The sequence below is a fragment of the Lepisma saccharinum genome, chromosome 3 (genome assembly GCF_977018435.1).
Source record: "Lepisma saccharinum chromosome 3, izLepSacc3.1, whole genome shotgun sequence".
Classification (NCBI taxonomy): Eukaryota; Metazoa; Arthropoda; class Insecta; order Zygentoma; family Lepismatidae; genus Lepisma; species Lepisma saccharinum.
The window spans coordinates 3,221,208-3,242,434 of NC_139231.1; the positions used below are offsets into that span (position 1 = coordinate 3,221,208).

Consider the following 21,227-nt stretch of genomic DNA (forward strand, 5'->3'; position numbering starts at 1 on the left):
TTAAGAAGCCATGATGAGGGGGCAACTGCCCCACACCCCCTCTACTCGCCGCCACTGTCGCTATTTATATCTTTTGGTTAATCTCGAAGATAAGAATGAATTAATAGCAAACGACATGAAGCACACATTCCCATGACTCAAACCCATACCCTTCTATGCAAGATCTTGAGACGATCCTTTATAAATATACAGAAAGTGACGTAATGGTCACCTAATAATTCGATTGATTGATTCACTTGCTTTATTTTACTTCGCTTTTTATGCCACTTTTGGTTAATTTGCAAAGATGAGGATGAGTGATGATATGATGAAATTGATGAATGGACACTCACAAACTTCCATGCCCAGGCCGGGATTCGAACCCGGGCGTCGTAGCGCGATGTGCCAAGCACTCCACCACGGGGGTTGGCCCCCCTAATAATTCGACATTGCTGATAGAAGACAACTTTGATTGGTTGGTTTGGTTTATTTTACCTTGCTTTTCTTGCCAAGGTGTCCCGACAAAACATACCACTTGGGTTTTCGCGACGAAACGTACCACTCAGATAAACAGCTACCTGTGAAGGATCCACTAATACCTTCAAAATATTTACCCCGCGACAAAACGTACCACTTCTAGGAAAACGCTTCAACTTGCCCTTGACATGTCAGACATTACAACATGGTGCGCTATCCAGCACCCAGCTAGTCATTACGACTTTGATCTCTTAGGTTAGGTTAGGTTAGGTCGAGTATGGATAGAATGAGGAAATCCGTTTGCATATACGCATGTGTGCCGCTCTGGCCTTCTTAAAAACGGAGGAAGTTTATGATGGATGGCTGGAAATACACTCTCAAGCCCCAGAATCAGATAAACTAACTCTTTTCTTTGATTACTTTGTGAATAGTTGGTTGCAAAACGCGGAAATTCCAATAACAGTGTGGAACTGTCCAAAGCCTGGATAAAGTGTGATGGAAACAGGAAAACTAGGGAAAATCGTAATTTTGGTAAATGATTTTTGATGCCGTCCCATCAAGTGGTACGTTTTGTCGCATCGCAAATATTTTAAGACTCATTAGAAGACCCTTCGCAGGTAGCCGGTCAGGTGGTAGGTACGTTTTGTCGCTGGTACATTTTGTTGCTGGTACGTTTTGTCGATGGTACGTTTTGTCGCTGGTACGTTTTGTCGATGGTACGTTTTGTCGCCTATTCTCTTGTCAATTTTGGCAAACCTCGAAGATGAGAATGAGTGATGATTTGATGAATTTCATCAAGAGATACTTACAAAAAAACTTCCATGCCCAGGCCGAGATTCAAGCCCGGGACCCCTGGGACGTAGGACGTCAAGGTAATGGGACAACTGTTTATGTGTTGACTTCACTGTTACTTGATGCATCCCCTAACCTACACTCTTTGTTTTTCACAGGTGAACGTAACCAACTCGTGGGTTCTGCCTCTGGAGGGATCTCCAGTCTTCTACCGCTTCTTCAGGGATCAGATCACGTGGTTGGAGGCTGACGCCGTGTGCCAGTTCCATCATGGAAACCTTGTTGCGGGTGAGTGACTCTCTTTCATGTACTAGTATGTACTAGGACAGAGTAGTGTTGGCCGATTTATCGTCCAGACTATATATCGCGATATTGAAAATATATCGTCCAGCGTACTTATGTACGCCCTTACTTCCGGATCGATTTCTAGCCCGAAAATTTTTACACACTCAATTCGGAAAGGCAGAATAATACGATTCGCATGGTGTTTAAAAATACAATCTGAAAAATGTCGCTTCCACAATATATATATATATATATATATATATATATATATATATATATATATATATACACACACACACACACACACAAGTTTAGATGTTAAAAACGGTTGAAGAAAAAGGAAAATAATGTTTTCTCCATTGAAGAATAAAATAATAACATTGCTGCTGTTGAAAATTGCAGCATATGTAACTCGTAGCAGTGAATGTGACTATCTAGGTATAAAACAAATTTTATATCTCGTTGATACACCAGTTTTGTGTTTACGGCGAAACCTGCAAGAACACCAGCTTTGAGGAAATGTAATAATGTGTTGTTCTGTTCCACGTATCTCACCCTGAAGATTGTTCACTCCAAATGTGTTGGAATACATTGCTTCCTCAGCTGCCAAAATGTTTTCAAGACCTACATACTTAAAAACCAAAAGCCTCTCAAACGTAAAGTTCACCTGCTTTAGAAACCTCTTTAGTAGTAGCAGACAGGTCGGGCATCAGCGCCATTAGGTGAGTAGCGGTAGAAATAGTAAATTCTTGCAATAGCCTGCGAATTGGCCGAGAGCACATGCCGGAATGGTCCTCCTCCGTGGCCGTGCGGTCTAAGGCGCTGTGCTTTGGGCTCCGACGGCATGGGTTCGAGTCCGCCTGGGTTCAGTCCCTGGATTCTCGGCCTGTGTATAGGACCGGTGACAACCCACCATCGTGAGGAAATTGGGAAGCTATGAGTGAGTAGCGTAACCCGGTCACGGATATCTCCTATAATGGCTGGGGGTTCGACGTGCTGACCACACGTTACTCCATTACTGCTTGAAGATCTCCACACCTTTAGGTAGGATTGTGTGAGGGAGACTGGCAGTCGGGAGATAGGCTAAGGCCCCTACGAGCTGTAGAGCCACGGGGTTTATTTACATGCTGGAAGGATAGTAGCGGACTGTTCGATCAATAAAAATGTTCTCCTCAATCAAATATGCATTCGTATTTCTTTAAAAAATAAATAAGAAGGTTGCCATTGTCGAACATATATTAGGCTTCCCCGATGGGGCAGTGGTAGCATCGTCGCCTTGTAATCAAGGGTGGTAATATTGTGGTTTGGATCCCACTTTAAACTGTAGGTCCAGTCCCGAAAAGTGCACAAAGTGGACTTAAAACACCAACTCAATCAATCAATCGAGCATATATTGCACTTCTTCCTGTCATCAATTGGTAGTTGAATTGATTTGAGGATGTTTTTTAAAGACTGTTTCTAATTCTGTCAGGAACTGAGGACATTAAAGTTCTCTTGCTATCCTGAAGTAAAGAAACTCGAGGTTTATTTGGAAGGGAAGACTGACACGGGTACCTTGGACGGGTGAAATGGACAGATAAAGTAAAAATTGGAAAGAGTTCGTGAAAAGAAATGAATGCTGGAAGCGATGTAGAAATTGACTGGGACCACTGTGAGAATTAAGCTTTTTGCTTTGGGGGAGTCAGTAGCGGCGATTAAGGGGCAAGGGGGCAGTTTCCCCCCACTTTTTGCCACTTTTGCTCTCGCACTATGCTAAACTTTATCTCCCAATGAAAATTTAACTGTTCTTGTCCTCCCCAGTTTTGGAACCCAATCGTCGCCACTGGGTGGATGTCAACTGAGTGGAGAAATTGTGATTTCATTTCGGGATTTTTTTTCGTATGGAAATTTGTATGTTACCAGTCAGCAAACTATACAATTGCCTTGCGGTACTTCAGAAAAGTGGATCTAACCTCAGGTCATTACATCTTATGATAACATTTACACGTAATCTAGAAACACTTAGGTTCATTTACACTCTAAGAAAACCCAAACCCACACACACACATACAGAAAGAGCTATCGAGCTAGTAACACAGAAAACTTGAGTAAATTTCTATTGCCAAGTTCAAAACTTAATATCCATGAAATCTACCTACAAGTTTCTTGTGAACACTTTAATACGTGTCTCGACTCAGTAATCAGTTTCAGAAAGGTGTCCTTTAATCCAGAAGGCTGCATACTTTTTGGGAGGGAATTTTTTGATGACTGAACAATTAATGGACACGATTGATTTTCTTTGATTATTAGATAGTTAAGAAATGGTACGCTATATGTTTTCAATCGCATTTTCTTTGAAGGGGATAAAAACATCCTGGCAGGGATAAGAATAATTCTCCTTTCCCGGGGGTACAATTCTCTGTGGGGGGAATCCCTCGCATCCCTCCCTCCCCCAGTTAATTCCCACACTGGCTGGGACACTGACTTGCCTCTTGTTTGCCACTTGAACGTGCTCTGCTCCATATAAACACAATATTACAATTCTTCTTGTTTTTGCTCCAAACGCTGTGAACTCCCATCCTGGCCACTCCCATCAAGATGGCGTTTTGGTGCTCGGTGACTCTACCCGGCTGAGTGTCCTCTCCATGAATAGAGAAGCTCCTTTTTGCTTCCATTTCCCGCCACCAGGCAGAAATTCTACACTTTGTTTGGACAACCTTTGCCGTTCCGTTCTCCGGCCTCTGGAAGCCAGTCGCAGGTGACGTCAACAGACGGAACAAGAACTTGGCAAAGGCTCTAGAGATTTCCCTCTGGGGGAATGCATCGTTTCGTTGCCCCTGGAAGTGACACACGTTTTCTGCCCGTAAGGCAAAAAACTACACGCTTCTCAGGACCGAGTGTTAGAAGGATTAGAAGGAAGCTACAGAAGCGTAAGCATGCAAACAACTATCATTCAACTCCAGAAACTATTGTGGATAGGGAACTAAAAGTCCCCCCCGCCCCCTGCGTTATTGAAGGGAGAAATTTTGGTTTCAGAATCATGCGATTCATGGGTTTATCAAAAAATTCCCCAGTGGAGGTGTAAGTTTGCATTCAAGGGGTATAAGGGTAAATTTAGAGCCAACATTTTAGGGGTTGGGGTGTTGAGGAAATTTTAAGGATGGTAAGAGGGTATTAGGGTGTGGATAAATCACTGATGTGATTTTATGTAAGCCACAATCAGTTTCGGATTCGAGTTGGCCCGGTAGATAGGTCGCCTGACTGCCTCATGGAACCCGGGTTCGACTCCCTGGGTGTGCGATATAAGTTTGGAGTTTTCCCGACCTTTTCCCTGTACAAAGTTGATCTGAGGTTTGCCTAGCTTCTAAGAAATGGGTACTTTGGGTGGAGCTGGGTTTAAAGACAGCCGGAGCATGGTACTGATCGCATCACTGAAGAAAATTGCAGTAATCGTGTATGTGTGGAACCCTACCTGCACATCCCCCTGTGTGCCTTCATGACACGGTGCAACGAGTATGGGGAACTTTACCTTTAGAGTTATTATGATTTCAGATTTGGTTCATGTGATTAAATTGTCTATTAAAGCTCTCTCAAGTTATTATGAGACAAGAAACTCTTTCTTTTTAAATCGCCCGCACACTTTCAGCAGAGTGTCAAGAAGGAAATATGTAACACAAAGGTGTATAATATCACTAACAGCAACTAATTGTTACGTAATAGTCACCATCGACACCTATCAATTATTCGAGAGCTACTACAGATATGAAGAAGACAACATGTGCTATACTATTCAAGTTTGTGTTTTAAGTCCACTTTATGCACAGTAAGGCTAATTGGGACTGGACCTGTGCCTCCACTGGGTATCGAACTCGGGACACCTTTATTACAAGGCGGCGGCGCTACCACTGCGCCATCGGGATGTGATATACTGAATGAACTGTCACATTCAGTGCCGGATCTACAAGCCGCAAAACCCCGAAGTGCGGGGTGGGTGGGGGCGGAGACAAGTAAGCCTTTAGGGGGGCCTCGGCCATTGACATAGTAGAGGGTTCGCGTATGTAAAAAATAAATGTAGTTTCTCAGGGGTACAGAAACGAATATTATATATATATATATATATATATATATATATATATAGGTAAAGGTGAATTTAAAGTTCCCTGTGCATATAGCACCGTGCCGTGAAGGCACATTTAGCGTATGTGGGGGTAGGACCCCACATATTTTTCGATGTCGGACATCTTGGAGGTGATCTGATCAGCACTACGCTCCAGCCTTCTTTTTGAGGATGGTTGGGCCATGGAGCCGATTTATGCGGGGACAAAGCCGGAAAAATTCCGGGCCTTACATCACACACCCCGGGTCTCCCGCGTGGTACTCAGACTAGAGTGAGCGTCAAATCTCCTGCACATGGCCTTGAACGGCTGAACAGCACCAGCGAATCACAGACGTGCGGCGTTGCCTAGTTCCGTGAAAAGGCGTTTCACTCAACCACGCTGTCTCTTTTCCGTGTGAGATTTCGACATGGCACCGCTGCAGTGCGCTGCTATTGGCTATCGCCATATGCAGGAGATTTGACGCGCACTCTAGAATCAAATCAGGCTAGAATTTCACGAGAAATGCAGCGATGAAGGTTACTTCAACCTATCTTTAATCAGGAAAAGTTATGACTGCATGATTGTAACAAATGTATCATTTTTCCAGGTGTGAGAAAACATTGTCATATATATATCACATCACTACGGGGGGGGGGGGGGGCAGGGTGCCAGGGCCCCTCCAGTTCTCGTTTGACCTCCACCTATAAGGGACCCAATGTATAACTTGCAATATGTTACATAACTTTTGAGCACAGAAACTTCGCACACAACAGGTCGGAAATTACGCAGGATTCTGCTCTGAAATGGGCAGAATCAATAATATGGAAGCCTCTCTAATGGAGTAGTGGTAACGTCGTCGCCTTGTAATCAAGGGGTCGCGGGTTCGATAGCCGGTAGAGGCACATGGCACAATGGTTCGGATCATATTTTAAACTGTAAGTTCAGTCCCGATTAGCCTTTCTGTAGATAAAGTGGACTTAAAACAACAATTCAATAATGTGGAACTATCACTCAGTTTGAGTGTCTTTCTTGTGCTTGTGCGCTTTCTATTTTAATATACTGCTGGACAAAAAAACCGGACACTTGCATTTTTTGTGATAACGCAATGGGTCGATAAAAGCTCTGATTCTAGGGCTAACTAAATGTTGCAGAAACTGAATTAAGTACGAATGCATAAACAAAGTCCGAGCCTATGAATGGTGCATATGGTACTACATGATCTGCCGAACATTCTGGAATATACCTGCGAGCTGTTATTGCAATTCAGATGTCAAATATTAAGGTGTCCGGTTTTCATTGTCCAGCAGTATATTTCCTTTTTCAATCAGACAATGAATTAAGGAAAACGCATGGTATATTATGAATGAATATGTGCGAGAATAGAGGGAAAAGGATGGGAATACTGTAGTCCCATTGCAAAATAGTCTAACCTGTTTCTATCATGACCAATTGTACCGAGACTAAATCCATTACTTTTCATAGGTGGTGTTAAGGGACTTTTGAATCACCTGTAGGCTCTTGTATGTTTGTATGTGACTTCGTCAACATGAGATCAACAATTACCCACACACACACACATTATATATATATGTATATATATATATATATATATATATATATATATATATATATATATATATATATATATATATATACACACACAGACAGACACACTGTGTGAAGATGTGGTGTAAGGGGTGCTTCTTCCACCCAACAGTCAACCTCACTTCCACGTAGTACACGCTGGACTGCAGACTAACGAGGCTCTGGCGACTGGCCCCATGGCCAGTATAATTTTGTTTGTGTTTTCCTGTGTTTTGTCCTTATTTGTGCTGAGTGCTCCTTTACGGCCTCAGCTTTTAACGAAAGTCAGAAGATTTTAATATTTTATGATTTTAGGTGTGCAACGTTAGAGTTGTTATGTGTAACGATAAGGGGCTGGACCCCGTATAATGTGACGGGTGCAAAATAGCCTTAGTGCTGACGCACCCAAAATTTTAAATTCATATCAAATCAAACTGTGTGAAGGTAGGTAGGCAGGGGATGGGCTTTGCTAATATTTTGCGGGGGGGGGGGGGGGCAAGATTTGTAGATCCGGCACTGGTTTCCATTAACCTGATTGATTAGTTTGTTCAGGCATCCTAAGCAATTATAAGATGTCTATTTGCCGTTACACTTTGAAGGTAGGTGATAGGTTCTGTACTGAAAAACAAAAAAATGTACTCGACAATTATGAGATATCTTCACTGTTAAACACTCGCGATAGTACAAGTTGCTTGATTTTTCCGCTTGTCTAGGTCTTTTATAAGTCCAATAGCCTATGTGGAACATGTTTGTCGCGTGTGCAGGCTCATACTCTCATGAACATGCAAGCGCATTGCACATATTTTTACTTGAATCATAAATCGACGTATAATTCGATAATTACTTTATGTTAAGCAATTCGATATACAGCCTGATCTTAGATCTTCGTAATGTGAACAAATCACCAAGGAAAATATAGCCATGTTTCAACACTTAACAATGGGTCATTCGCCGTGACCACAGCTCCAACTTGTAATAGCATTAATCGAAAAGGAGAGCCTTGGAGATCCTGTTTGTCACGCGGAAGACTTGGGTTCGATTCCCGGAATGGGTGATTCCAGGTTAGAATTTGTCCAACAATGCGTGCAGAAGCTGCAGGTTTCACTCACTCTCTAATAAATTGATACCTGGAGGTTCTGATTACATAACTTACACAAATGTCCAAGGTTGTGAATGTGTGGAGCCATAACTCCACATCGACTCGTATGCCTTCACGGAATGTTAAAATCTGTAATATTTCCACATTTAGCTTTAGATTTTTTAATGATCGGAATGATAAATAGTCATGAGCGTTGATGCTTATCAGAAATCGAACACCCTTCCCCAAAGGTATTTCTTTCTGGACGGTGACGCCGAAACCACATTTTACCGCCTTTCCCTCCGAAAAACTGCACCAGAAGGGAATTTATCCCTTTTTTCCAACCAGAGAACAATACCTCCCTCATATGCTCAATGGGAGAACAACGGTAGCGCTTTTTTTGTTTGTTGCTGTTGTCCTCGAAATCAATAAACAATGGTGTGGATGCAGCTTGGTTTCCAGATTCCCTAATGCAGTGATAATCGGCAAAAATGCCGGAATGTTCAAATTCCATTCGGTCACCGGAGAGAACAACTGCCGTACGTTCTTTTTGTCTCGGTGTGTGCGGGAGAAATTTCCCGAGAGATTTTTCCCCCCACGTTGAAATCCATTCGGGCTTTCAAACACGTTTTTCCACTTCCCGACCTGACGTGTAATCACTGAACTGTTTCGGGTTTCATTTTTACCTCGTTTTTCGGATCTCATTTTTCTGTTTATGTTTTGTTCCGATGTGGCTTCAATCAACTCGAAGCTCTGGCAATGCTATGAGAAGCGCGAAATTAGATTTTTTTTCTTTAGTCTGTTACTGACTATTGGCTGTATCCAGCATTGTATAACTGTAACACAATCTAAACCCTTTATGTGGATTCGGAGAAAACAGTATATGTACAGGGTGTTCTCAGAGTAACGACCACAGAACATGTTATATAAATACATCCAATGGTATGTCAGGAAGGGAGGAGTCAGGCGGCTTTACTGCGTAATAATCATATGGCACACGTTTACTTATCAGGAGAGCGTGAATTTATTTGCACTATGTTGCGTGACACGAAAATGCGAGCTTCAAGGTCAACCGTCTCATTGCCTCTTCTGAATATTGCATATTGTGTTTATGTTTTACGTAATTTTTACTTTTCTTGCAGTTTGTGTGCTTTTTCTTTCTAAATGTTTATTTAAAAGTTTTTAGTTTTCATATGTTTCTCAAACTATTACGTATGATAATTAAGTGGAAGAAAATGCAAGTGCCTTAACTTCGCCATTGAAAACAATAAATAAATCAATGATGTTGTGAAGGACTTATTTCTACTTCACAGGAAAAGTTAATGTACAAATTCATATTTGTTACTATGGTTTATTGATGGATTCATATGTACAAATTATTTACGCACAAGTCAACTGAGAAATTCCATAACGTATAAATTGAACATTGAAGCCCCCTACCTCTTTGGGTTGTTGGTTGATTAGTCATATGATGCGGCCCCTTAACCTCAGTTATACCTATGGACAGAGGCGCCGACTCCATGGGGCTTGGGGGGGGGGGCTCGAGCCCCCCCAATATTAACGATGTGGGGGCAGAGCCACCCAAATAATTTTGGTTAAGAGGATCTAATGTATTATTTTGCTTCTCTTGTAAAGTGTACTCTGAATTGGGCCACATGAACTTAACTTTAAATACACATTTGAAATGTTATAGACCATCAACTTTGGGGGGCTGAGACCGCCAAACCATCAACTTTTGGGGGGGGGGCTATGACCAGAGACAGCAAAACACATGACTTATTACTATATACTAAGTATATAATTATGAGTATTGTTAACATTTTTACTAAAAAGAGTTTCAAAAGAAGATGTGCATGAACTAGGGTAGTGGATGGGACGTTCGGACTACAAATGGCTCTCACATGACATTCAGAACGAGATAATTGATATATTAGAGAGATCTGTTTTGCACTCCGTGGTAGCAGATATTAAAAGTCGGCAATATTTTGCTATTATGGTTGACGAAACCATCCGCGAACATATCCATCCGTGAACAATTGACATTTTGCATTCTAACTGTGAATAAAAATTTTGAGGAATTCACGGGCTTATACGAGATTCCGAACACTGAAGCCAAAAATTAAAAAAGGGAGGGAGGTAGTCAATTATTATATTTTTCCAGTCAAAAGAGCCCTCCCAATAATTTTGACATGTCGGCGCCCCTGCCTATGGATAGAACGTGAAGACAGAAACTAGAAACTGGGTCAGAATGTTGCTTCCTCTAGCTTTCAATTGCTTCCTTCCAAGATGTTAATTTGAAACATGGTGTTCTATCCATACTGAGCTGTATCCATGTTTTTATCAGTCGTATGTAAAGTTCGCATATTTTACGAACATCTGGTCGCTGAAGTACCTAAGAGAATTTGGAAAGTACCACTCTACCATGGCAAGGACACTCCAAAAAATGAGGCGGGGAGGGGATATTCTTGATGCGGTCATGTTTATTTGCTCCTCAATGCCATACAAATAAAAATGTGTATTGTTTACTGGGAACAGACTGACGCATCAAACAATGCCCAGATGAAAAAAACAAAACATTTGAAATTGATCGTACAGAAACACTAAGGGTACACTCAGAGAACCAAATGCATCATATCGATTGATGCACTAAAGTGTGTTTTATGGCTTCTTCAAAGAATCGGATTCACATTTGATGCATTTGGGTGCATTTTTGTATGTCGTGAAAGAAACACCAAATTGCATCATTTGATTCAAGTGAGGATTTCTTTCAGTCGAGATGCACTTCAATACATCAGTTGATGCGTTTTGATGCACCAGAATGCATCTTTTTCGATGATGCACTTAAACGTTTCGTCTGAGCTACATAAACTCTGCAGGAAGGTGCATCAAGGAACATCAACTGATGCATTGAAGTGCATCTCGACTTAAAGAAATCCTCACTTGAATCAAATGATGCACTTTTGTGCTTCTTTCACGACATACAAAAATGCACCCAAATGCATCAAATGTGAATATGATTCTTTGAAGAAGCCATGAAACACACTTTAGTGCATCAATCGATGCATTCGGGTGCATCAATCGATATGATGCATTTAGTTTTCTGTGTGTAGGGTAAATTACGATAAATTTCAACTCTTTTCTTTCATCTGGGCATTGATTGCATAACAGAGCTAGATATGTTGCATACCTGATACTGCCCTTTGCCACTACCAATGTTGCCAGTACACCTCGTAATTTTGAAAAAGCATTTGTTTTTTTATGAATATATCATAATTAACCACATAAATCGTCTGTGATGTATGAAATGCGTAAAGGTTTATCGTTCTTTTATCAGTTGGGCAGATATCCACAGATGGAAAATTATTGCAAGTTTCTTTTTACTTCGTAAAACCTTTTTTTACACCTTAATAACTTTCTCCTCATACGGAAAGTTCATATAGAGAATCATTTTCTTCTATTATGTTCAAAAAATATCCACGTAGACAAAGTTAATGCCCAATGCAAGGTTCATATCTATAGCTTTTTGTACAAAAGTAACGTACGTTCAAAGTACCGGTTTCGTGACTTTTTGGACATCCTGTAGTACTGGTTTGGTTTCTCAGGCCACCACATTTTATATTGTATACTGTATCAAGCAATTGGACAGGTTAATCTTAATTGATATATGACGCATTAACTCGATACTGAATTATTTCACCTCACCACATTTCTTATTTCTAGGTTGAATAGTTTTGACGATCGGAACGTTCACTGTTAATCGATTGTTGATGTCTTATTACTGCCACAGGCAGTCAACCGACAAGTCAACCGACATCTTGTCAGAGCCGGCCTTAGGAAAGGGCAACTCGGGCACTCACCAGAGTCCCCTTCAGATGAAAATAATTGGTTCTGCACGGTTTATTACAAGTACATAGGACTCTGTGGTGTGTCGGCTACCGTGGCGGAGTGTTTAGCACATCGCGCTACGACGCCAGGGGTCCCGGGTTCGAATCCTGGCCTGAGCATGGATGTTTGTGAGTGTCCATTCATCAATTTCATTATGTGATCACTCATTCCCATCTTCGCAAATTAGCCAAAGTGGCACAAAAAGCGAAGTAAAATCAACTAAATCATTTAATCAACGACTCTGTGGTGCTTCCAATTAAACAACTAATCTGATTTTTCCTGATTTCATGGGTTCTTTTGACATACTTTAAAATATCAAAAATTACTGAAATCATATTACAAACGAAGGAATACATAAAAGTCCTGTTCAGATATTACAATCAAAAATAGTTAATATGAAATCATGAAGTCAAATATTATTTCATATGAAACAATGTAAATTCGTTAAAATTTAATCAAAAGTATACAAAAAATATGATAGAGCAGTGGTATTCAACCATTCAACCTGGGGTACTCGTACCCCTTTGGGTGTGCGAAGACTTTTTAGGGAGTACGCATAATTTAAAATAATTATAAATAATGAAAACTGTTTCTGACAGAGAACTTGAAAATGTAATAAAGGGAAGCAAAGAAAATAGACATTTCTTTGTCAACATTTTCCTCGAAGTAAATATAAAAGGGGATCGATTGAGGATTTCAAGGTCGCGAAACGCTGAACATTGCTGTAAAAGTAGTCAACTTAATCAAATCGCATGCACTGAACTCCCGTATTTTCAAAAAAATGTGCGAGGAGATGGGATCCGGAAACACTCAACTGTTTATGCACACCCAGGTGCGGTGGTTATCGCGAGGACGCCTTAACTCGCCTTTTTGAACTGAAAAATTAGGTAAAATGTTTCCTTTCAAAATTAAAATCCGATCTGGTGACGTATTTTGAGAATGAACAGTGGCTTTGCCAACTAGCTTACTTGACGGATATATTCAACAAATTTAACGATCTCAATCTTCAACTCCAAGGTTTGGACAAAAATATTTTTAAAGCCGGTGAGAAAGTGAAGGGATTTTATAAGAAAGTATTACTTTGGATTGATTGCGTTAATGAAGGAAATATTGAAGTTTTTCCAACTGTGTTGGAATATTGTGGACAAAATGATGTTAGTATTGCTGGTGAACTTCTGGCAATAATCAAATTCCACCTAGAAAATCTCAGGTTACAGTTTTTGAAACGCTTTCCAGAAATTGAGAAATCCGTTTTCCACCACCGCCATCAATTCCTCTGATCTTCCTGTAAAATTAAAAGAAAGTCCACTGATAGATCACTTGAAATAAAATTCGAAAACGTGTCTATTTGCGAGTTCTGGTGTTACGCACGCAAAGAGTATATTGAACTTAGTGGCACTGCCATCACACGCCTTCTTCCCTTCCCCTCCAATTATTTGTGTGAGCAGGGTTTTTCTGCATTGACAGCCATCAAAACGAAATACAGAAATCGCATGAATCCAGAATCACCACTGATACTCGCACTAACGAAGATTCAGCCACGAATCGAGGAGCTGGTCTGCAGAAAACAAGCTCAGCCATCTCATTAACAGGTAAGAAATATTAAAGTTCATAATATATTTTTGCTATACCCGTAATTTTCCTTTATTTATTTTATAATTCTCCTTTTTATAGTAGTAAAACTGTATTATTTAATAGGTAATGATTTGCATAATTTATTTTAGATGTAGTTATGTATATTCTGAATTAAGGATATCTCGGTGAATAGGGGGGGGGGGGCACACGCTTAAGTGGAAAAGTTTCTTTAGGGGTACGCGGAGAAAAAAGGTTGAATACCACGCTGTGATAGAGAATGTTGCTATGATTAAAAATTTCCAGTTTGATACGTAAGATAATACTGTAGTATTATTAGTATTATTACTGAATATTTTGTAATTAAATATCATGAGCATCGCACCAGTGGCACGTCGAAATTGGAAAGAAATACTAATTTTTAAACTTTTATTAACCTCCCATAGTTCTTGACTTTAACGTTCATCGTGTTCTGCTTATTGTTCTTATGTAATAATACGATATATATATATATATATATATGTTTATTATTGTAATAATGCTTATATAGTAATTATGTAGGATCCATGTATTTCCAACTAACGGAAAGAATCTATTTATTCACATTCCTGAATCCTTTCTTGTTGTAGAACCTTGGTCTATTGTAGACCCCGCACTCATCTGGAACAGGCCCTGTAGGGTAACTTCGGTGATTAACGCCACCAATTGGTCATTTCGTTCTAGAACTCATACATTTTTATTGTTAGGAACATGAAACTTACATGTATAGGAGAATGAACTTTCCTCTATTGTGTAATAATAAAATATTGATTGCACTGTTATAATGAAAGCAATAAAATACTAAATTCTGTGTTAATGCAAAATGGCGTTATTTCCAGACCTGTCGGGTAATAACGCCATGTTCATAATTACAAGTAAAACATTCACATTATCCTAATTACAAGTAAAACATTCACATTTTCTTTACTAAACTGTACTAGGAAAAATAATTACTGTAGTAAGTTATTAGAAAAAAACAACTTTTTTTGTCTTTTCGCGATACCCAGTCCCTCAAAGTTCTGCGAGGAACGTGCAGCACATGCTATCTTCTATCCCTTGTTTGATGGCCGCCATAGCTTGCCTCAAGTCATCCACTGACCATTTGGCCCGTATATTTCTACATTTCCTCGCCATCTGAAAGAGGAAATTAGCCGAGAATAAATATCTGTACGCCTCGAAAGTAACTGAGCAAGGATAAACCTATTTTCGAAATCAACATTTCCTTAAATTTGAGTTTAAATTGAGTGGCGTTATACCCCGACACGATAATGGCGTTATTTCCCGAAACAACAGACTGTAGTTTAACCAACTGTTCTAAACTTACGACACCGACCATGAAAACCGTACACACATCATTCACTTACGTAATAAACGTATTGTGTACGTACAGCATTGTTAACATTTAAAATCTAATCCTACAATAGAAAAACACTCACCTTTGTCGGCGCGATGAAAATGTGGACCCTTTTTCCTCTAAACTCAACTCAAACGTCTACACTGTTCAAAGTGTTTCTCTTAAATGAAGGCTCGACAATGGCAACCGTTCTTATCAGCAATGCTACCAGGCACCATTGTTTATCGCACAACGGTGAGTCACACCTTAACTTTACATGCGTCCATGTTTTCAGAGTTGAAACTTTGAAATGGCGTTATTTCCCGCCTGGCGTTATTCACCGAAGTTACCCTATCTCTTGTCGCATTGGTCTCCAATGTCAGATAATTTCTGTAGCTCTGCTAGTTTCTCGAATGGCTGATTTGGAACGGAAAATGAAAACGAAATTTGCTTGGTTGCCAATCCTTTCAAATGATGGCCCCACGTAACGTAAGTTACTCAATTGGTCCGTTTGCCTAATTTGGTGACAACAGTGGATCTCAGCTCATCTGACGTTATCTCGGAGACTAACTAAACGTGGACTGAAAGATCCCTTCATTTTTCCGAAGCACGTTAGTATTATAATTTTAACAATTTTATACAATTGATTTCCCATACGTACCGGGGGCCAGAATTAAAGTTACCCAACTCAGAACCCTCTGTAGCCTCTTTGAGGAATCGTAGAACTCTGAAATTTGGTGAGTCCACTATGCAGACCATGGGGAAGCGAGTTCAATTTTCCTCCACCAGGTTTAAATGTGGCGCTGTACTTCCATGATGGGTTGTAATAATGACGTAAACTGCTCCAATTGGTTATAGAATTCCCTTTACCTTGCAATCTTGCAATAAACGAGAGATTATTTTCTCGCAACTTCCAGCCACTAACAAATGTCATTCTAATTAATAACTCGCCTAAATCACTTAACGTGATTATTTGTACAGCCCATCATGGATGTACAGCGCCACATTTCAACCTGGTGGCGGAAAATTGAAGCTTTTTATCGCCATCCTCTTCCCCATGGTACAGCGCCTTGAATAACGTACTGTGAAAAACGACCCAAGAAACTGGTTCCCCAGACGGATGAGGAACATAGATGGCAGTGCGATCAATGTCGGTGCTAATTTTCTTATGAAAGTAATGCGGCTTTGTTAGTTTTTGGAATATATTATGTAGATTTGTTTGTCTTGAAAGGCGGTACGTGAATTGATGGAAACAGTTATATTTGTGGAGTGATTTACAGTCACGAAATGGCATTAATTTCGACAGAAAAGTAAAATAAAATTAATAAATAAATAGCATGCGTAACACAAGAAGAAACATCGCAAAGTGATTCCGGACGTCAGGTGTTGGTTTGTGTACTAGAGTTTTATTTTTCTATGTTATTAGAATATAAATAGTACCCTGACAGATATTTCATACCGAGGCGACAAACCACAAGTGTCGCTTGGAAGCTAACAGTCCGTAATCAATGCAGCCTTTCGAACCGTAGGGACACAAGCTCTGACTGCACCGTTTCCTCAAGGAGATTTTACACCAAAGCAACACGCGACAAACGATACGAGGATTTCACACCAAAGCGACACGGGTCCTTCGATCCAAGGCAACTTTCACACCGAAGCGACACATGTTTGGAAACGAGCCAATCAAGAGCAACGTTTCACATCGTAGCGGCATGACGGGAAGCACAGGCCAGCGTTCGTTTGGTGAAATCCTCAAGCGATAAGTGTCGCGTGCCCCTTGTCGCTTTGGTGCGAAATCTCCCTAAAGCAAGACACTCATTGCATCGCATATGCGCGAAAAACAAACCACGGCAACACCTTGCAAGCTATTGAGGAAATGGCCTAGTTTGAGCGACGCAGAAGCGACAAAGCGACACGTGTGGCTTATCGTGTCGCCTAGATCTGTTGTTGTAATGTGCGGTTTTTCGTGTCGCCTATCTGTTGTTCCCAAGTAACGCTTGCTAATAGACTGAAGGCACCATGTCGCTTGTCACTTAGTTGGGAACTCCCCCTGTAGCGCCTCCCTTCGGTCTCAGCACCCTTCCTTTAAGAAGCTTTCCTACCGAAGTTACAAGTAGCACGCGAATACGCCATATGAACGTGTTGTTTGCTGTTTGGACCCTCATGTGCAATGAATGCTATTTTACAGTCTGGAAGTGTGTGTCACTAGTGTGACAGTGTGAACATTCCGTGTCGCTTGTCCCATTGGTTTGAAAGTTTCTTTAAACTCATGTCGATGGCACTAAGAAAGTTTTTTTGGGGTTCACCTTGTCGTTTCATGCAATCATCATTATCATCATCGCCGCGATTAGTTTAAAGCGGAAGAAAAGAGACAGTAAATATCAAAAATACAAATGCTAAAGTGTGTATATCTTTAAAAGAAATGATGATGATGATAATAATAATGAACCTAATTCATACACAAAAATTTAGTTGCCAAGAGCATTCCACGCGTATTTTTTCTCAAGTATTATTAACGAAAGTATGACGATAACAGGACGTGGTCGACTGTCTAGAATGTTCGTTAATATCTTCGCCACCACTGTACCAAATATCATAGCAATTATCACATTCATAGAAATGCTTCATGTAAAAGAATCAGACGTTGCAGCGAAAACTCCATTTACTTCCATTATAAGCAGACGAATACCAAGCATCGGGTCCAACACCAGCGCCTCTAGCGGATCATTTTCGAGTGGAACCAGCCAGAGAGTGTAGAACCGTGCCGTTTTCCACACTACGTTATTCAAGGCGCTGTACCCATGGTCAGCATTGTGGATTCACCAAATTTCAAACTTCTACGATGCCTCAAACAGGCTACAGAGGGCTCTGAGTTGGGTAACTTTAATTCTGGCCACCAGGTACATTAAATTGTAATAAATTTTATTTCTAAACTCTTATTGGAAAAGGGGCTCTTTAGATTTGGCTTGATCAAGCTTTTTTAGGGTTCGTTATAATCTATTCGTTCATTTATTGTTTACTAGCAGTAGCTGATTACCTGGCGTTGCCCGGGTATTTATTTATCTCCTTCTTCTATTAGACAGAAAAATTATGAATTCTAACTATAGTGTAAAATGTAACTAATTTTATTTACAGGTATTTAAAGGTATAAGTACAGTATACAAATTATAAAGTAAAATCTTTTACAAATTCACTATAATATTAATTGAACTCAAAACTTGATTATAAACAACATTTTTAGTTTCACCTCCAGAAGCAAGAATAAATAAATTGAACGGCATTGGGAGTGTCATTTCATCTTAGCGACCCCGAAAACTATGGATTCCACATAAATATCGGTCGTTTTAGATTATTTTCAAATGTCACCCCTTCCCACCCCCAGCCCTAGGGGTGCCCTTGGTGTCATACCCCCACAGTATTTCTTTCCAGGTTGCAAGTCGTACGTGTACCAAGTTTGGTTGAAATTGCTCCAGGCGTTCGAGAGTTATGCCGGAACAAACATACATACATATAGTATACACACATACATCAATTTATATATATATATTGGACCTGGCAGCTTTTTAATTATTATAACAAGTAACTGAAATACAATGTTAAGATCTTTGATAAGAACAAGGATATCTTGTTTTCACTGACGATGTTATAAATTTAGTAGTGTGGGAATTAGTGAATACATGAAATTCGTAAGTTGATTGATGGGTGATATTTTATCGTCAAATTTTAGAATATTTTTTCGTTACGGTTCTAGCTAACGTAAAACCCAACAGCTTCCTAAGCCATGCTGTATCTGTCTTTCCATAGAACGTTCTTCCCTGCTCCATTTAAAAGTGAACCGTTTCCTGATGCTAGTGTGCCAGTTGCCACGAAGCATTAAATAATATGGAGTCTGTGTCCACGCAACAAGATGCTTTCACCAGCACCGCCATTGACCCATCACGTGACCATATAATTATAAAGTCCCTACAGCATGTTCGTGGTGGAGCCAGCAGTGTGGTTCTTTCCGGAACCTTCAATCCTGTTCGTCGAGCTTATTTGACGCCATAACACAGCACGCACACGACTAGCTTTTGTTGGTGCATAGTTTCAATGGGAGCATGTGGATTGTTTTAGAGCGTATTGTTCACATAATAGTGCCTCTCCCCTTCCTCCGGTATTGTCTTGCCCAGAGCATATGATACTGAGCGATATAGTCCAGGACCCACAGTACCACCGTAAAAATTATATGTTCACCCGCAAATCACTCTATGCAAATTTCCTGGGTGTCCTCTTTTAATTCTGTAATGTCCACCAATTATGTACTTTAGATACTATATACGTATATATTATGTAACCATGGGACCATGAAATTAGACACTAAAAGCGTAAAATAATTAATATTGAAAAAGCAATAAAGATCGGTAGGGCGTCTGACTGCCATGCCGGAGACCCGGGTTCGATTCCTGCAGTGGTGATCTAAGGTAGAAAATTTTTCGGCATTGTCCCTGCATAAAGCTGCTCTGGGACTCAACCAGCCTCAAATAGATGGAGCGACAGTGTGTAAAGAATGGGGGTTAAAGACGGTCGGGCGTGGTGCTGATCACATCACCTCCAAAATGGCCGAGATCGAAGAAAGTGTGGGGCTATATCCCCTATACTATATGCCTCATGACACGGTGCAAAGTGCATGGGGAACTTTACCTGTATCTTACTTTGACATGAAGCTTACGACGCAAGATCGGAGAGCCTGGAGTTGCAGTGAAAAAGAACAACGGACGAAATGAAAATCACTACAAGTACGATCTTATTGTTATTAGTATTGGTTAGAATGTAAGTCCAGAGACAATCCGCATTTTAACTGTCTCTGGTGAAAATATGTTCCTCTTTATTTCCTACACACACAAGCAAAACATAGGTATCCCCTCCAGAGATCCCTTTGAAGAATTGTTCGTCCCAGTTGAGAAACGGTGGAGACTTTTCTCCATTATCCATCTTCCATCTTAAGCACGAAATCTCCCCAAGTCTCTGTGGGAACCATCCCCTGCCGCATCCCAGGTGGTTTATTCGGGGAGCGCTCTCTCAGGAGAGACTCGTACGTTACCTTTAAGCCTGGACGTGCTGCTGACCGTTCAATTCCAGCTCCAGGAAATACAAGAACCATTGTCCAGGGAAGGTTTCGAAATAGGCTACAAATTCCGTTTCAATCCCCTCTGTCGCTAGAAACAACGGAAGTTATGTTCACGGTAGAGGCACCGGTGGTCACTTTCACTGGGAACTGTGTCGCGTAACTTCGTAACTCGGTTGATATGAACCATATTTTGATGTCACGTCACTACTTCAAAATATATTACTGCTATACCATTTCATATGATACCTTTGTATTATAGAATGTAAATTGAACCTTACTTTCAGGTTATACCTATTCATTGTCTTGTTTGCTCTCTCTTGTGAAATTCTGTACGTATATATTTCTGTATTGAGTAATGAGTTATAAATGTTGTACCTAGGTATGTAATCTTAGATAGTGAAACTAGTGGGCGTATATACAGTTCACGTAAGGGGGGTTCAACTTTTGGTATGATCAGGGTTGCTATATTTCACAAGTAAAAATCTGGGACACAATCTAATCGGAAACTTGTTGGGGAGCTGGGGGGAGGGGGTGCTGGACCCGACAAAGGTGTGTGCATGTACATATATATTATCATATTCTTTACACTTCTTAAAAAGAAACAGAAATCTATTTCGAAGTATATCATTCAACTGTTACGGCGGCCGATCCTAATGCTGGCAAGGGAAGTGGGGAGCGGCTAAGCGACCAATCCAACACGATAAGAAATGCAGCAGCCAGTAGAATGAGGTTCCCGTAGTACTTCTTCCCGCCGCGTCGTGTCTCTCGGCGCCACTACTGTTGCCTGGTTGGTCTGCGGAGTATTCCCCCTCCCCACTTCCCTTGCCAGAACCTGGACCGGCCGCCATAAGAGTAGAAAAGACCTATAGTAAATTGTAAAGTCTGTAAAGTTTCTACAATTAGTGAATACATTTCCACAAGTCACCCTACTTAGTATTGATACTTTTCTGTTCATCTTGTGTCAAATAACTTGAGTATGTTACGGTGTTTCGCTGGTTTCCTTGCACTGCGTTTTTAAAA

General features: G+C 40.5%; 1 protein-coding gene across 1 annotated transcript in view; it reads left to right on the forward strand.

Moving 5' to 3' along the window:
* The window catches only part of LOC145984905 (uncharacterized), a 318,537-nt gene that overhangs the window by 181,547 nt on the left and 115,763 nt on the right, over window positions 1-21,227 (forward strand). The window contains exon 2 of the mRNA XM_083118286.1: window positions 1,407-1,536. Coding sequence (XP_082974412.1) covers window positions 1,407-1,536 — 130 coding nt within the window. The remainder of the gene's footprint in view (window positions 1-1,406; window positions 1,537-21,227) is intronic.